This window comes from Saimiri boliviensis, chromosome 17, assembly GCF_048565385.1.
Source record: "Saimiri boliviensis isolate mSaiBol1 chromosome 17, mSaiBol1.pri, whole genome shotgun sequence".
Lineage (NCBI taxonomy): Eukaryota > Metazoa > Chordata > Mammalia > Primates > Cebidae > Saimiri > Saimiri boliviensis.
The window spans coordinates 16,656,495-16,673,241 of record NC_133465.1 but is presented as its reverse complement, the minus strand read 5'-3'; the positions used below and the strand labels follow the sequence as shown (position 1 = coordinate 16,673,241).

At 40.3% G+C, this 16,747-nt stretch overlaps 1 protein-coding gene and 1 non-coding gene across 2 annotated transcripts; one reads left to right on the top strand and one right to left on the bottom strand.

Annotated features, from left to right (window-relative positions):
- The first annotated feature begins 1,495 nt into the window (after positions 1–1,495).
- Positions 1,496–1,975, top strand: LOC101043321 (small ribosomal subunit protein uS8-like). Its single transcript, XM_039476656.2, has one exon. The coding sequence runs from the start codon at positions 1,539–1,541 to the stop codon at positions 1,926–1,928; it is 390 nt and encodes a 129-aa protein (XP_039332590.1). The 5' UTR covers positions 1,496–1,538; the 3' UTR covers positions 1,929–1,975.
- Positions 1,976–14,905: 12,930 nt separating this feature from the next.
- Positions 14,906–15,122, bottom strand: LOC120367103 (small nucleolar RNA U3). The gene has a single exon (XR_005581586.2). It is a non-coding gene; the product is annotated as a small nucleolar RNA U3 (small nucleolar RNA).
- Positions 15,123–16,747: the final 1,625 nt, after the last annotated feature.

The window sequence follows — 16,747 nt, the reverse complement described above, 5'->3', positions numbered from 1 at the left end:
ATGAGGTTTTACCATGTTGGTCTGGCTGGTCTCAAACTCCTGACCTCAGGTGATCTGCCCAACTTGGCCTTCCAAAGTGCTGGGATTACAGGCGTGAGCCACCATGCCAGGCCTGAATTTTATATTAATACTGGCATTAATTTTTTATTTTTATCCTAGAAAACTCACTTCAATATGACCAATGGCTCATTCTTCAATAGAGATGATCATAGTTATATGGTAAGGGGCTTCTAGGCTGCACAAATCTGTTTATCTTTTTTTATTAAAAATTATTTATGGAAAAAGATTATTTATGGAAAGGAACTTTTCTTGTTAACTGTACCTATTTCACAGCACCTAGTTCAGAATTACCCACTGGGTGGGTACATGCCTGAATGAATCGATAGATCTTACTGGTTAATCAGACTCAGATTTTGTTCAGGGATCTAGTGATAGAGAGCAGCAGGATGGCAACCCACTGGACTTGGTGACAGAAGAAAACCTTGCAAAGTCTGTAGAAAAAAAAGCAAACTACTGTATCTGTAGGGGCCTTATTGTATATCATTATGCATGTTAAGTTAATTACTTATAATGACCAACAGTGAGACAAGTAGCATAGACAGATTTTAAAATTCTGTGTGATCTATGATATAGCAAATCACCTAGGGTGTCTTTGTTTTTTATTACATGTTCATTTAATATGGCATTATATTATTTAAACATATAACTCTGATATTAAAAAATAACATCTCCTAAACCTAATTTTCCTATCTAATATTTTCTTCTGAGGAGTATATGTTCATTAACTGCATTAAGAATCCTTTTAATTAAAGGAAAAAAAAGAATCCTTTTGATATCTTATGATTTTCCTGATTTTAGCCATTTCTTGAGTAAATAATGGAAACAGATAAAATACTAAAGATCTTGAAATGAATCCTTTTGATTCCATTCCAAATTCTGAATACTCTCTACGTTCTCCAGCTCAGAGTCTTCTAGGGCAGGTGTCACCAAACCATGGCTCACAGGCCAAATCCATCCCAGGTATTATTTTTGTACAGGTGAATTTAAAAAAAAAAAATGCTAAGAGGTGTTAACCAAAAAATAAAGTAAAATAAAGTAAAATAAGAAAAAAAACTAGAAAACGTCAACACAGACTGTATGTGGCCTGTAAAGCCTAAAGCATTTACTCTCTAGACCTTTATTAAGCAAGCATGCTAACCTCTGTTTTAGGGGGAACCCTCAGAGATATACCACCAGACTCTGCAAAGCTACAAGTGCCCTGCTTGTTTCTGTATTTTCTAAGGATCTAGAGATTAGGTGTCATCTTTATTTGGGAAAAGAAAACATTGTCTAAATAAGGCATATAGGCAAGATTTAGTTTTGTGGAAACTATGGTCACTGATTTTAATCTTGACATATTTATATTCACTGATGAAAATCAGGCTATTTTTACTAACTTGGTAATGATTTTATATGTCTATTAAAAATTTGCAGAGGAGCCAAAACTCCATGCACTCTCCCCTCCCGTCCTCTTTCCGCCATCTTTCCGTGCCGCCACAATGGTGCCCATGAATGTCCTGGCTGATGCTCTCAAGAGCATCAACAATGCCAAAAAGAGAGGCAAATGCCAGGTGCTTATTAGGCCGTGCTCCAAAGTCATCGTACGGTTTCTCACTGTGATGATGAAGCATGGTTACATTGGCGAATTTGAAATCATCGACGATCACAGAGCTGGGAAAATTGTTGTGAACCTCACAGGCAGGCTAAACAAGTGTGGTGTGATCAGCCCCAGATTTGATGTGCAACTCAAAGATCTAGAAAAATGGCAGAATAATCTGCTTCCATCCCGCCAGTTTGGTTTCATTGTATTGACAACCTCAGCTGGCATCATGGACCATGAAGAAGCGACGAAACACACAGGAGGGAAAATCCTGGGATTCTTTTTCTAGGGGTGTAATGCATATATTTACAAATAAAATGCCTCATGGAAAAAAAATTTGCAGAGGAATCACTGGTAGGTTGATATAAAGCATTAAGAACAAAACTTAAGTATTATATGGCTTAGATGTTTCTGCAAAGAAAACTAATGTCTAATTTCAAACTAACTGCTTTTTAGAGTCAATGAAGTCTCTAGAACAAATGGTTAAAAGAAAGAATGTATTAAATATCAACACTCATGATATTTTGGCTTCAAGCCTACAATAAAAGTAGCCATCAAGAAGGATGCTTTAAATAAAGGCATATGTCTTTGAAAATTATCTGCTCTTCATCCGTTCCTGGGATTCCTAGAGATTCTTGCTCTCCCTGTTAAGATAAAAATAGATGACCAACCTCCATTTCTCATTGGTAACTTCCTACACTACATTAAAAAACAATACTAGTTGGTTAACAGTACAATTTGACTTTTAGCAAATGCACCATAACCTGAGAATATTCTATTGCAGCACAAATCTAAACTAAGGGAAGTAATAATCTTTCTTTGAGACTATGTGGTATTCATACATAGCTAAGATCCAGTGCTTTTCGTGTTTTTATTTTTTCTCTGTGTGAGATGCAGGCTAAAAGAGAGCGGTCCAAGAAAACTGATGGACATGATTTGACAACTGGCCATATTCTATAGCAACAACCTATCTGCTTCAGTTAGTTAATTTTTTTCTCCATACAACATCTGTATGATTTCGCTTTCCAATTTCAGTGAAAAGGAAAACATTAACATTCAACCTAAAAAAATAAAATGCAAAGCCTCATGAATTTGCAACAGCATTTTAATTGGCACAGTTCGAACAGTTAGTTACAAATTCATGATTCTGAGTGTGCAATTTCCAGAAAACCCTCACTGAAGGATATCATAAATCAGTTATCTTAATCCATATAAAATTACTTTTGGATCAATTCAATTTCTTATACTGTGCTATGAATGAACTAAAATTTACTATTCATATTTTGATTTATTAGTATTTTTGACAAACTCAAAATCTGGAGATTTTTGTTGCTTTTTTAAACTAAAGATGTTCCATTATAAATAAATGTATAACATATGCCAGAGAGTTAATCAAACAGCAAATGTTTAGTCACTTTTCAGTTTTGAAAGGTAACTACATAAACAAATTACTTGAAAAGTAAGCATAATTTTATATCAATGAGTCATTTATGTGGATCCCATTACAAATATCCCTGAATCCTACACTGTGGAAACTTTGTAAAAACAGTTCTGAGTGTGAGAGGCCTGCCTCACAGATTTCCAAGGGAGTTGACCTGAGGCTGTATTTTCTACAAAGGTCTGTTTGGTGATACTATAAACCACAATGTTGATATGGCTGGAGCCCCTTTCCCTGGTAAAAACTTTAAGAGATATGAGCTACAGCATTACACATGAGCTTTCCAATGTTTAAGGATGGCATGATCTTGTGGTTCTAAACAAATGAAGCAAGAAAAGGGGTTGGGGAAGGTCGCCTTTTCTTATTTCAGATTTCCTGCTCTTTGTGGTAGCAACAAAGTATATTTTACCACAAACAAGTCTGCTGAGGTTGGATGCACCTGGCTATGCCCTAGTTTCATTCAGGGTCTGAATACTTTTCAGCACCATGGGTTCAATAATGATGATTTTGCTAGGCTTTTCCCTTTAAACTATGACTCACAAGTGTTTAAAAGAAAAACGTAATTCATGAGTTAGTTATTCACTTATCCTTCAACCATCAAATCGGGTTTGTAAGAGTTATTTGATGTGTAAGGAATCAAACAATTCTTGTGTGATAAATAAAGGAGAAACGCTAATTGAGGAAGTTCCGATTCAGTCTGAGTTCCAAGATTAGAAGGGGTTCTATACTTGACTCAGGCTACATTTTGCTGCATCTTTGTCATAGCTACATTCCACCCCAATTATCCCAACCTTCTCAAGGACAGATCATGGAAAACATAAAGGACCATATCAGCTTACACAAGATCTCAATTATAAGACCCTAGTGGGGTGGATGGGGTAGGGACGATATTATAGTGGGAAGGATGGCAAGGGTAGGAGGTAAGTGAGAATGGCTCAGCCCTTCCTCCATATTGCTTGTCTACATAGTCATCTGGGCAACTTCTTCCTGTCTTTCAGTTTCAACTCAAAGCCACCCTTGACTCTTAAGACTTAGAGGGGCCTTCTATACACTTACTCTACATATTAATAATTGCACCTTTACTTGCCTATCTTCCTCCCTGGGCCAGAAGCTCCTTATTGGAATGCCTTTCTAGTATCCTTACCAGATGCTATTCCTTACCATAGAGTAGAGGCTCAAAAATTACTTACTGAATAATTGAATTAATACATGAATAGCAATTGGATTATAAAACCAGGGGAATGTAGGTTTTAATGATACAGATTTTTTATCTAAGAAATCCTGTTTGCCTTTTTGGGTCAAAGAATGGGTGCCTTTGGGGCTTCTCTAGGCCTTTGGGCTGTAGAGAAAAGTCCTAGAAGCTTTTGAGGTTTGTGGGAAATGAGATATATATTTAGCTTTGGGGACGTGCCAGACCCAGCTCATGCAAAGAATGCTTTGAGAACCTGATCGCAGTGCTGCAGAAAATGCCAATTATGTTGGAGCAGTTCTTGGATGATAAGCAAGTAGATACTTCTTCAATGTGGTAGCAGGAATTACGGGGCCATTGGAAGTAGTTCAAGGGCAATTTACAACATTGCTAATAAATTAAGTTTTAAAAAACTTCCTATATTTTATAACAACTTTGAAAACATAGTAGGCACACCAAAACTTTGTGTTCTCTGTCTCTGTTGCCCTTTCTTTCCTTACATAGTTATCAACTTCTGGGGAAAAAGGAACAATTTAGAAAATTAGTTCTAGAACTTGACCATAACCCAGAGGCTACTTCTTGTATCTAATCCAATTAAACCGAGGAACACTAATTTAAGCTCTCGACCAAAGATACCGTCCAAGCACCATTTCTCCAAGCAGTAAACATGCTTCTCTTTGCATTTTACCGGAAGAAAATAATGAAAAGGCCAAAAAATAGGCTGAGCTGAAAACAGATTAAAAAAAAAAAAGACTTAGTATTTTACTAGTTAAAAATATAATTGTAGCAAAGAACCTATAGAAGTAGAGATGTGTCATAATTAGATTGTGTTAGTGAAATCATAAAGGCAGAAAAATAATTCAAACAGGTACAAAGTGGCAGAGAAATATTTAAAACAACGAATCTGGCTTACAAGCAAATAAATGGCTTATAAATATGAATTAATTATACTTATTCAACTAGTAACTGTTCACTTAATATTTACATATCTGGACAATATAAGCATAAAATGTTTTTCTGTCACCATGCTTACAATTTGTTAAGAGCTAAGACTAAAATCAACTATGGAGTTTGATTTGAAATGGTGAACCACTAGACCTTCTCTATTAATTTTTAAAAAGATTAAGAGGAAGAACTCACCTGGGCAGCAGCAGTGACTTGTTGTGTAGAATTTATATGGGAAGGAAGGGGATGAACCCAGGCAAAAAGGAGGAGATTTGTAAGGATATGATAAAAATGATTATACCAGGGGAAACTCTGTGCTTTGGAGAAATGAAAGTTCTATACAGGAAGGGCATGACTAGGGAGGCTTAAGATGAAGAAGTTTGGGATTGATAGAGTAAGCAATGGGGGGGTCATTAAGGTTTCTGAGCAAATTAGAGCTATCGAAGTCAAGATCATTTATAAAAATTAATCTTGGAGTGATATACAAGATGAATTGGAAGGACAACCAGGCACTAGGGAAAGAGTCACTGGTCAGGGAGCTGTTGTTATATTAGGCATGAAGTAAACAGATGTGGACTCAGTTGGGAATGGAAAGAGCAATCTCAAGAGATACTTAGAAAAAGGAAATAGCCCCTTGGTGAGACAGAATAAGTGAAGGACTAAGAATAGTTTAAAAATGGCCCTAAATTTTCTATCTCCCAAAATTCAGATTCATAGTGTCACTAACAGAAACTGGTTACTTAAAAAAGGGACTCATTTGGTAGGTAGGAAAGGTAACCAGTATAATTGTGTGTATTGATGGAAGTTGATAAGGCATTGATACATCCGTAATGGAAATATTCTTGGACAGCTGGGGGTATACACAGATTATATCTCGAGATGAAAGAATTGAGAGCCATAACGTGGAAGAACACAGAGGGAGTGAATGTAGCAAGAAAAGATCAGAGACTTGAGGATACCAAAACCTGGGGAATGGACAGAGAAATTAGAAACACAAAAATAAAGGTGACACGCCAGAGAAGAAAAATGGAAAAAAAAAAAATGAAATAAAAGTAGAAGGTCAGAGAGACCCAAAAAAAGTTTCAAAAGGAAGAAGGTTTGATATAAATATCACAAAAAAAGTCAAGGGCGATGGGTCTAGTGGAGTTGACATAGAGGTTATCACTGATCTCTGTAAGAGAAGTTGCAACAGAATGATGATAGAGGCTAGAATGTAGGAGTCTACACATGAAAAGAACTAATAGGAAGCAAAGGTGATAGAGACAAGCCAGACAGTCTATTGCTTACTTAATCAGAAGAAAATAATAAGAAATACTTACAGAGGGCTTACTATATGCCAGGCACTGGTCTAAGAGTATAGTATATATTGTGCCATTTGCTCTTCTCAACAACCCTATGAGGCAGATACTACTAACACTCTCATTCTGTAGATGGAAAAATTGAGGCACAGAGAAGTGAAATCACTTGTCCTAGGTCACCCATTTAGTAAGCAAAAGAGCTGAGATTTGAATGCAGTCAGCTCCAGCCCCAGAGGCACAGAGCTCTTGATTGGCTTGCCAAGCTCCCTCTGCAAGCAAGGAGGCAAAACTTGGCCAAACACACATAAGATTTACCCCTCATAAGGCTTAACTATATCTGAAGGTGGAAGGGAAAGGAAAGAAGGGATTGAAAAGTGCTACAAATAAGATAAACTGGGGCAGAGAGAAGGAGATGGGTTCTTGAGAACAGAAAGAAGGGGTGCCTTGAGCAGTGGAGTCCTCTGAGGTTAGAGGGCGTGGAAACTCATATTTACACACGTTACAAGGATGTTCTTCAGCATCCTTCTCAGTGTGTGTCAGGGCAGGGAGCAGCCACTTGCCTGTAAGGCTTCATGGAGGTTGCAGTTGTAGTCTATGAGCACAATGGCTCCTTGATCTCCTTTTTGACCAGGTGGACCCTGTGACAAAAACCAACCAAGGGAAAATCATGGGCGTTAGCTTAATGCATAGGGTGGACTGTGGCAGAAACAGAAATAACAACTCACAGCTCTCTCTGACCATCATTTCCCCACTAAGACCCAACTATACTTTATAATACATAAATAATTGTGTTCAAAATTTATCCTTATTTCAAAGGAGACAAACCACTTCTTACATCCTGTCTGTGGTAGGGTCAAGATAAGAAATATGATTTTAAATATATACATAATTTAATTTTTGAAACTATTTTCTGAAAGTTATAGTATAGGCTAATCTGATGTGACCTGTAAAATTTTATTGGCTTTATTCATATTTATTGAAGCATCCTATAACCTTTTGTTCCTCATCTATACCTCATACATTACTTCCTCATTCTTTTTTTTTTGAGGCAGAATCTCACTCTGTCACCCAGGCTAGAGTACAGTGGCACAATCTCGACTCACTGCAACCTCCGCCTCCTGGGTTCAAGTAATTCTCCTGCCTCAGCCTCCCAGGTAGCTGGGATTACAGGCATGCACCACCATGCTGAGCTCATTTTTATATTTTTAGTAGAGATGGGGTTTCACCATGTTGGCCAGACTGGTCTTGAATTCCTGACCTCAGGTGATCCACTCACCTCGGCCTTCCAAAGTGCTAGGATTACAGGTCTGAGCCACCGTGCCTGGCCCTCATTCTTTAAAAAGATAGAACATTATTCTTTAGAAAAATGCTTGGCTTTCCCATCAGGAATGAATGCCACAAAATTTAAACCAAATAGGGACAAACAATAGAATACAAGTGTATTTTTAAAACTGCTACCCTGGGCCGGGTGTGGTGGCTCATGCCTGTAATTCTAGCACTTTGGGAGGCCGAGGTGGGTGGATCACCTGAGGTCAGGAATTCAAAACCAGCCTGGCTATCATGGTGAAACCCCATCTTTAAAAGAAAAGAAAAAAAAAAAAAGACGGCTACCCTACTTATTAAATCTGCTACTTAATTTCCATTAGTCAAATCCTAATTCCTTGACTTTTTTTTTTAAGACTGTGAACATATGGATTATTGCTTTCTTTATAACTGAGTTAATTGAAAAGTGGAAAATTCCATTAGCTAGATGGGTATGGGCTCGTTTAACAGAGGGAAAGTAGATAGGGAGAGTTCTTCAGACCTACTCAAAGAAGCTTACTTTATGTGTTGGAATCCCTACACTCACTGCTCCTATGAGGAAAATAAAGGAGGTAGGGGTGTTTCAGGAATAATTACAGTAGTCTACCTCTAATACTATTATTAAATATTATTAATACAGATGTCATAAGAATAGCCATGCAGACACAAATTCAAATCTGGGCTTGTAGGGAGCAAAAGTTTAGATGGATGAGAGGAGCACTCACGTTTGGTCCCTGAGCTCCAGTGTCCCCTTTGTCTCCACGATCCACCTTTTCCCACTGGAAAGAGAAAAAACTTAATTAGAAGTGGGGAAGTCTAGAAATCTCTCATCTAAGAATGCATTTACACAATACAGCAGTGCCTTCAATGTGAACTTCTGAAGTGAAAAACAACAGCAGCCACCACCAAAATGGCAAATGCTGTTTAAAGATGCAGCTTGAAAAGAATTAAAATTCCTTTTTAAAAAAATAATCCCTTTTCAGGTAATACAGTATCTTGAAACAACAATATATATGGTAACTGTCCCACAAGGTAGGATCTGCAAAAGCAAAACAATGGTTTCTATGGCACCCAAAGTAAGGTTTTACCTTGCAGATTGAGCCATGTTCTTCCTTTTACATGAAGAGATTTAGGGCAAAGGGAAAAGAGCCAACAATTGTGTTGTCTGTCCTCTGAGAAGAAAAGTATAGATAACTGGGACAGAAAAGGAGTAGAGAGCTCATTTTAGGGAGAACTAGGAAAGGAAGGTCACAGGCTAGGCCTCCCTCTGATGCTGGGGGTCTAGGGAAAGGTTCATCTGTAGGTATAGGCATTTTAACACTCAGACTGTGCTGAAGTGGACAGCAGTTGGCAGGGCTGAAGGTCAAGGACAGGGTAAACCCAGCTCTCTCTCTTTTTTCCAGTGCAATATGAAATTTATCTGAAGTTTCATTGATGGTGGCATTACCTCAACTGTAGAGTCAGTAGAAATAGTCTAAGCCCAGAAAATTCTTAGAAATGTAAACTGAAACTTTGGAGAAGAGATTTGAACTTGTATAGATTTAAAGTTTCTTTAGAACCACCTTAAATTTATAGGGTCCTTTTTCTGTATAATCTTCAAAGCATTTTTATACACCTTTCTACAGATTCCTATAAACTGGGTAAGGATAAATGAAGATGAGCACGAAAAAAGATTTATAATTTTTCCGGATTTTGAGACCAGCCTGGCCAACGTGGAGAAACCCCATCTCTACTAAAAATACAAAAATTAGGTGGGTGTAGTGGTGGGCTCCTGTAATCCCAGCTATTCAGGAAGCTGAGATAGGAAAATTGCTTGAACCCAGGAGGCAGAGGTTGCAGTGAGCTGAGATCATGCCACTGCACGCCAGCCTGGGTGGCACATATACACCATGAAATACTATGCAGCCATAAAAAGGATGAGCTCATGTCCTTTGCAGGGACATCGATGAAGCTGGAAACCATCATTCTCAGCAAACTAACACAGGAACAGAAAACCAAACACTGCATGTTCTCATTCATAAGTGGGAGTTGAACAATGAGAACACATGGACACTGGGAGGGGAATATCACACACCAGGGCCTGTCAGGGGGTGGGGGGCAGGGGACGGATAGGATTAGGAGAAATACCTAACGTAGATGACGGGTTGATAGGTGCAGGAAACCACCATGGCATGTGTATACCTATGTAACAAACTTGCATGTTCTGCACATGTATCCCAGAACTTACAGTATAATAATAAAAAAAAAAAAATTTAAGGCCAGGCTCAGTGGCCCACACCTGTAATCCCAGCACTTTGGAAGACAGAGGCAGGCAGATCACGAGGTCAAGAGATTGAGACCATCCTGGCCAACATGGTGAAACCCCATCTCTACTAAAAATACAAAAATTAGCTGGGCGTAGTGGTGCATGCCTGTAGTCCCAGCTACTTGGGAGCCTGAGGTAGGAGAATTGCTTGAACCTGGGAGGTGGAGTTCACAGTGAGTAGAGATTTCATCACTGTACTCCAGCCTGGGGTCTGGCGATAGCATGAGACTCTGTCTCAGAGAAAGAAAAAGAAAAAAGAAAATTTTTAAAGGCGATGATATATTTTATATTATTTATAACAGTTTTAAAAATTTCCCCTTCACATTAGATGCAAACAAACACTTTCATAAAAATGAAAACACTGCAAATAATTCAAAGACCATTTTATCCTCTATTCCCTGTGCAGTTCTTCCTACCAAAAGTAACTTTTTGCAGCATGGTTTCACCTCTAAGTTCATGCTCTTAACCAACTTATTCTCCTGACTTCATGCTTTGTAAAACATGATATGGTATGATGTATGCATTACTTCAGTTGCCTAATTTAACATTATAGAGGGCCATCGATGGTGGCTCATGTCTATAATCCCAGCATTTTTGGAGGCCAAGGTGGGCAGATCTCTTGAGCTCACGAATTGGATACCAGCCTGGGCACCATGGCAAAACTCTGTGTAAAAACAATATAAAAATTAGCCAGGCTTAGTGGGACCCACCTGTAGTCCCAGCTACTTGGGAGGCTGAGGTGGGAGTATCACTGGAGCCTAAGGGGTCGAGGCTGCAGTGAGCCCTGTTAGCACCAATGCACTCCAGCCTGGGTGACAGAGTGGGACCCTGTCTCAAAAAAAAAAAAAAAGTATATATATATATATATATATATATATAAAGTAGGTCTCCTTAGTGTTATTATCTTAAAGATAACAAAATCAACATACAGAGATTATACTAAAAACACAAGATTATGTAATCCCAGCTACTTGGAAGGCAGAGGCAAGAGAATCGCTTGAACCCAGGAGGCAGATGTTGCAGTGAGCCCAGATCATGCCATTCCACTCTAGCCTGGGCAACAGAGCCAGATTTGGTCAAAAAAAACAAAACAAACAAAAAACACTCCACAAGATTATTTATTGAACCACATTGGAGAGTTCAAGGAAAACTGTTAAGTTACTGATTTTGTCACTAGTTTTTTTATAATCTTTGGCATACTATCTATTTTTAAATGTTTGTAGTTATGTTAGGGTAAAAAATGAGTGATAACTCAAAAGTGTAGAGGGGGCCAGGTGCGGTGGCTCATGCCTGTAATCCCAGCACTTTGGGAGGCTGAGGTGGGCAGATCATGAGGTCAAGAGATTGAGACGATCCTGACCAACATGGTCAAACCTTGTCTCTACTAAAAATACAAAAATTAGCCAGGTGTGGTGGCATGCACCTGCTGAGGCAGAAGAATCGCTTGAACCCAGGAGGCGGGAGGTTGCAGTGAACCGAGATTTCGCCACTGCACTCCAGCCTGGCGACAGAGCAAGACTCCCTCTCAAAAAAAAAAAAAAAAAAACAACAAAAAAAAGCAGAAGTGTAGAGGGATGAAGTAGCAGGCCTCATGTTTTGCTTTGACACCGACTAAGAAGAATGGGGTTAAGTGTTAGGCTTCTGTGAGTTGTCTGATCTATCTAGATACCAGTGATAATGACCTAGAGGCATGTTGTCCGATAGCCACATAGGGCTACTACATTTAAATTTAAATTAATTACAATTACATAAAAATTCAGTTAGTCACATTAGCCACATTTCAAGTTCTCAAAAGCCACATGTGGGTAGTGGTTAGCATATTTCGTAGCATAGATAGAGAACATTTCTGGCATCAGAAAAAATATTGGAAAATGCTTGTCTGGACACTTAAACATACACAGAAACGCCAAATTGGGTTACGATGTTATCAAAAGCTAATGCTCAGACTTGCCTTTAGATAAATACATGTTATCAATGCCCTGCTTATATGAGACCTGAGCATAAAATGTGTGTTCTGGGTGTACTGTAATTAAACAGTTAAATGCCTAACTACAAATATTTAAATCTAATTTCTTGTATTTGGTGATTCGGACCTGGAATGTATCCTTAGTTTGGTTGAACACGAAAAACATTCTTCTCTTTCTGACCTACTTATTAAAGATGTTTGAATGATAGCATTACATATAGTATGCAAAATCTACCTTTCTGAAATATCGCAAGATATATACAGTATAGGAAGCAACTACTATATGACTTCATTAGCATTTTCACTTCTTAAAAAATGCCTTTTGTATTTAAAAATAAGGATCCAAAATATAATTAGGATGTTCCTTCAAAATATTATAGATAAAATTAAACAAACAATTATGGCAGTGGAAACAAAAGGTAAGCAGTGTGTGTTATGGCATGAACATTTGTTTCCCCCAGAATTTAATATGCTGAAGATCTAACTCTCAGTGTGATGGGATTTGGAAATAGGACCTTTGAAGGTAATTAGGTTTACATGAGGTCATGAGGGTGGGGTCCTTATGATGGAATTAGTGCCCTTATTAAGAAGAGACCAGGCCAGGCGTGGTGGCTCATGCCTGTAATCACAGGACTTTTAGAGGCTGAGGCGTGCAGATCACGAGATCAAGAGGTCAAGACCATCCTGGCCAACATGGTGAAACCTCATCTTACTAAAAATACAAGTATTAGCCAGGCATGGTGGTGCACGCCTGCAGTCCCAGCTACTCGGGAGGCTGAGGCAGGAGAATCGTTTGAAGCAGGGAGGCAGATGTTACAGTGAGCTGAGATTGCACCACTGCACTCCAGCCTGGTGACAGATCGAGACTCTGTCTCTAAATAAATAAATAAAAAGATAGATAGGTAGATAGATGAGGCCAGAAAGCCTGTTCAAGAACCAAATCGGCCATTGTCTTGGTCATAGACTTCCCAGCCTCTAGGGCTGCGAAAAATAAATGTCTGTTGTTGAAAGCACTCAGTTTATATATTTTGTTATAACAGTCTGGGCAGACTAATACAGCGTGTAAATATTATATAATGACAACAATATAAAATGTGGCTAAAAAACAGTTAACAAAAGAGCCTGGGACCATTACATCTTAAAGTCTGTTGCAAGTAAATAAAAAAATTAAAAATGCACTTTTGTTATGTGAAAAGCAGGCAGAAAAAATATAGTAACAATTATTTAAGAGTGTGTTTAAGCACATAGTATAAAATATCTACCAATATATCACTAAATCTTCATAATAAAATAGTTGTATGCTCATCTGTCATAAATTAATAAATAATAGACAACTTAAGCTTAGGGAAAATTATCAGCATTCTAGTTAATAATTAGTGGTGGGTCTAGAATTAGGAAAATAAGCTAAACCTAAATATGGTATAAGTAACTAAAGTATATTTCACGGAAAAATACATTAAAATACTAAAGACAGAGAATGTTGCTCAGTAAGCTTGTAATCCTGAAATAATTTATACAAAATTATTACCAATATTAATGAACATGGAGAAATTAATGAATAACATTGAAAAAATGAATGCCTGGAAGATGAAGTAAAATTTCAGTCTTATTGGAATATTTAATAAATTCCTACTTCAATGATGAAAAAAAATGAAGACAACTCCAATACAAAGAGAGACATACAAGACATTTTAAAAATCACAAAATGATACACGTTAACCCTAAGTTGGAAAACACAGATCACTAAGTGATTCTGCAAAACAACAAAAACATTAACACAGAAGTTACACCCAAATGCAAAGGAGTCTTCCCACCTCTGCACAAAACAACAAAGGCACAAAAGTCGTTAGGCTGAGACATTTCAAAATAAATTATTTTATTACCTCAAGAAAAAGATCATATAAAAGCTATTTTATCAGCTCTAGGAAAGTTTCCAAAATGTTTAATCATTTTGTCAGCATAAAAATGAACCAAAATCTAGGAGAAAAAGCATAATAAAATAAAATACTGTAAAACACAGTTCACCCTCAGTTATACCAATAAAATATCCTAAATAAAATACTGGCCAAATAGAATGCAAAAACAGACAAGAGTGGGCTGGGCGCGGTGGCTCAAGCCTGTAATCCCAGCACTTTGGGAGGCCGAGGCGGGTGGATCACGAGGTCAAGAAATCGAGACCATCCTGGTCAACATGGTGAAACCCCGTCTCTACTAAAAACACAAAAACTGGCCGGGCGCGGTGGCTCAAGCCTGTAATCCCAGCACTTTGGGAGGCCGAGGCGGGTGGATCACGAGGTCAAGAGATCGAGACCATCCTGGTCAACATGGTGAAACCCCGTCTCTACTAAAAATACAAAAAAACTAGCTGGGCATGGTGGCGTGTGCCTGTAATCCCAGCTACTTAGGAGGCTGAGGCAGGAGAATTGCCTGAACCCGGGAGGCGGAGGTTGCGGTGAGCCGAGATCGCGCCATTGCACTCCAGCCTGGGTAACAAGAGCGAAACTCCGTCTAAAAAAAAAAAACAAAAAAAAAACCACACAAAAACTTAGCTGGGCACGGTGGCGCTTGCCTGTAATCCCAGCTACTCAGGAGGCTGAGGCAGGAGAATTGCCTGAACCCAGGAGGCGGAGGTTGCGGTGAGCCGAGATCGCGCCATTGCACTCCAGCCTGGGTAAGAAGAGCGAAACTCCGTCTCAAAAAAAAACAAAAACGACTTAACAGACTATCGAAAAATAAACACAAGTGAAACACTCGCCGTCCACACAGATACACTTCTTTTTAAAGCAAAACATCGATCCACCATTAAACAAACTAATAAAGGAAACCACTCAGACTGCGTTTTCTCCCTCTCACCCTCCACAAAGAAGGAGAAGAACGATCATCAACGGTAACCGGCAGTCACCACAAAGCAACGCCGAGAACCAACTTCACGCTCAGGAGAAAACGCTGTACCTCCTCCTCGTGGTTTCCGGTGCTCTACACGTTCAGAGAAACTTCTCTAGTAACAAACTATAGAAATGATCCCTGAAAGTATAGTCTTACCGTCAGCCTGCGGCCTCCGCTGGGCCTACATTCCCCGCACACTTTTCACTGATGGCGAGATACTTTCGCTAGTTCTGGTTCCATTAGGAAATAAATAGACCGATTGTCAGCAACATCTTTTCGAATACTATCACTAACAACATATGTTAACGTTTTCGGTGGAAACATAATTTTTAAAAATGGTTTTAATTTAAAAAGTTGAAAAACAGGCTAATTAGCATAATAGTGAATGACAGCCAATCACAATCTGAATTTTGACAGCAGGCCGTGTTTGCTCCCGGTGCGGCGCGCCTGCCAGTGATCCGGTAATCCCACGCGGAAGACGGGGCAGGAGCATCCTTTGTTCTGTGAGTTTGAGACCAGGCTAGGCAACATAGTGCGATCTCGTCTCTACCAAGTGGGGAAAAAAAGCAAAACTGAGCTGGGCGTGGTGGCACCGCCTGTAGTCCCAGCTAAACTGGATAATCGCTTGAGCCAGGAAAGCTGGCTGAGTTTGAAGCTGTAGTAAGCTTTGATCGCCCCATTGCACCCCAGCCTGGGAGACAGAGTGAAATCTTGACTCTTAAAAACATTTTTTAAAGGGAGGATGGTATAAAATCGACATAAAACAGGCCGGGCGCGGTGGCTCAAGCCTGTAATCCCAGCACTTTGGGAGGCCGAGGCGGGTGGATCACGAGGTCAAGAGATCGAGACCATCCTGGTCAACAAGGTGAAACCCCGTCTCTACTAAAAATACAAAAAACTAGCTGGGCATGGTGGCGCGTGCCTGTAATCCCAGCTACTCAGGAGGCTGAGGCAGGAGAATTGCCTGAGCCCAGCAGGCGGAGGTTGCGGTGAGCCGAGATCGCGCCATTGCACTCCAGCCTGGGTAACAAGAGCGAAACTCCGTCTCAAAAAAATCAAACCAAACCAAACAAACAAAAAAGCAGACAGCGTGAGAAAGGACGCCAAGCAGCAGCCTACTAGGATCACAATAAGAAAACAACCGGCTGAGCAGCCGCAGAGAAAGCAGCCCCGGGATTCAGCCACCGAACCTGCGGCGGACCCTGCAGCAGGGACCCTGCCCGGCTGCTCCCCCCTCAGCCCCTCATACCCCTCAGTCCCTCAGCCCCTCAGCCCCCTCAGCACCTCAGCCCCCTCAGTCCCTCAGCACCTCAGCCCCCTCAGCCCCTGAGCCCCTGAGCCCCCTCAGCCCCTCAGCCCCTCAGCTCCTCATTCCCCTCAGCTCCTCAGCCTCTCAGCCCCCTCAACCCCCTCAGCCCCTCAGCTCTCTCAGCCCCTCAGCCCCTCAGCCCCCTCAGCCCCCTCATCTCTCTCAGCCCCTCAGCCCCCTCAGCCCCCTCAGCCCCCTCAGCCCCTCAGCTCCTCAGCTCTCTCAGCCTCTCAGCCCCACAGCCCCTCAGCCCCCTCAGCCCCTCAGGCCCTCAGCTCCCTCAGCTCCTCAGCTCTCTCAGTCCCTCAGCCCCTCAACCCCTCAGCCCCCTCAGCCCCCTCATCTCTCTCAGCCCCTCAGCCCCTCAGCCCCTCAACCCCTCAGCCCCTCAGCCCCTCAGCCCCTCAGCTCCTCAGCTCCCTCAGCCCCCTCAGCCCCCTCAATCCTGTCAGCCCCTCAGCCCCCTCAGT

Coding starts and splice junctions, on each gene's coding strand:
- LOC101043321 (XM_039476656.2), top strand. CDS start 1,539: ATGGTGCCCATGAATGTCCTGGCTGATGCTCTCAAGAGCATCAACAAT.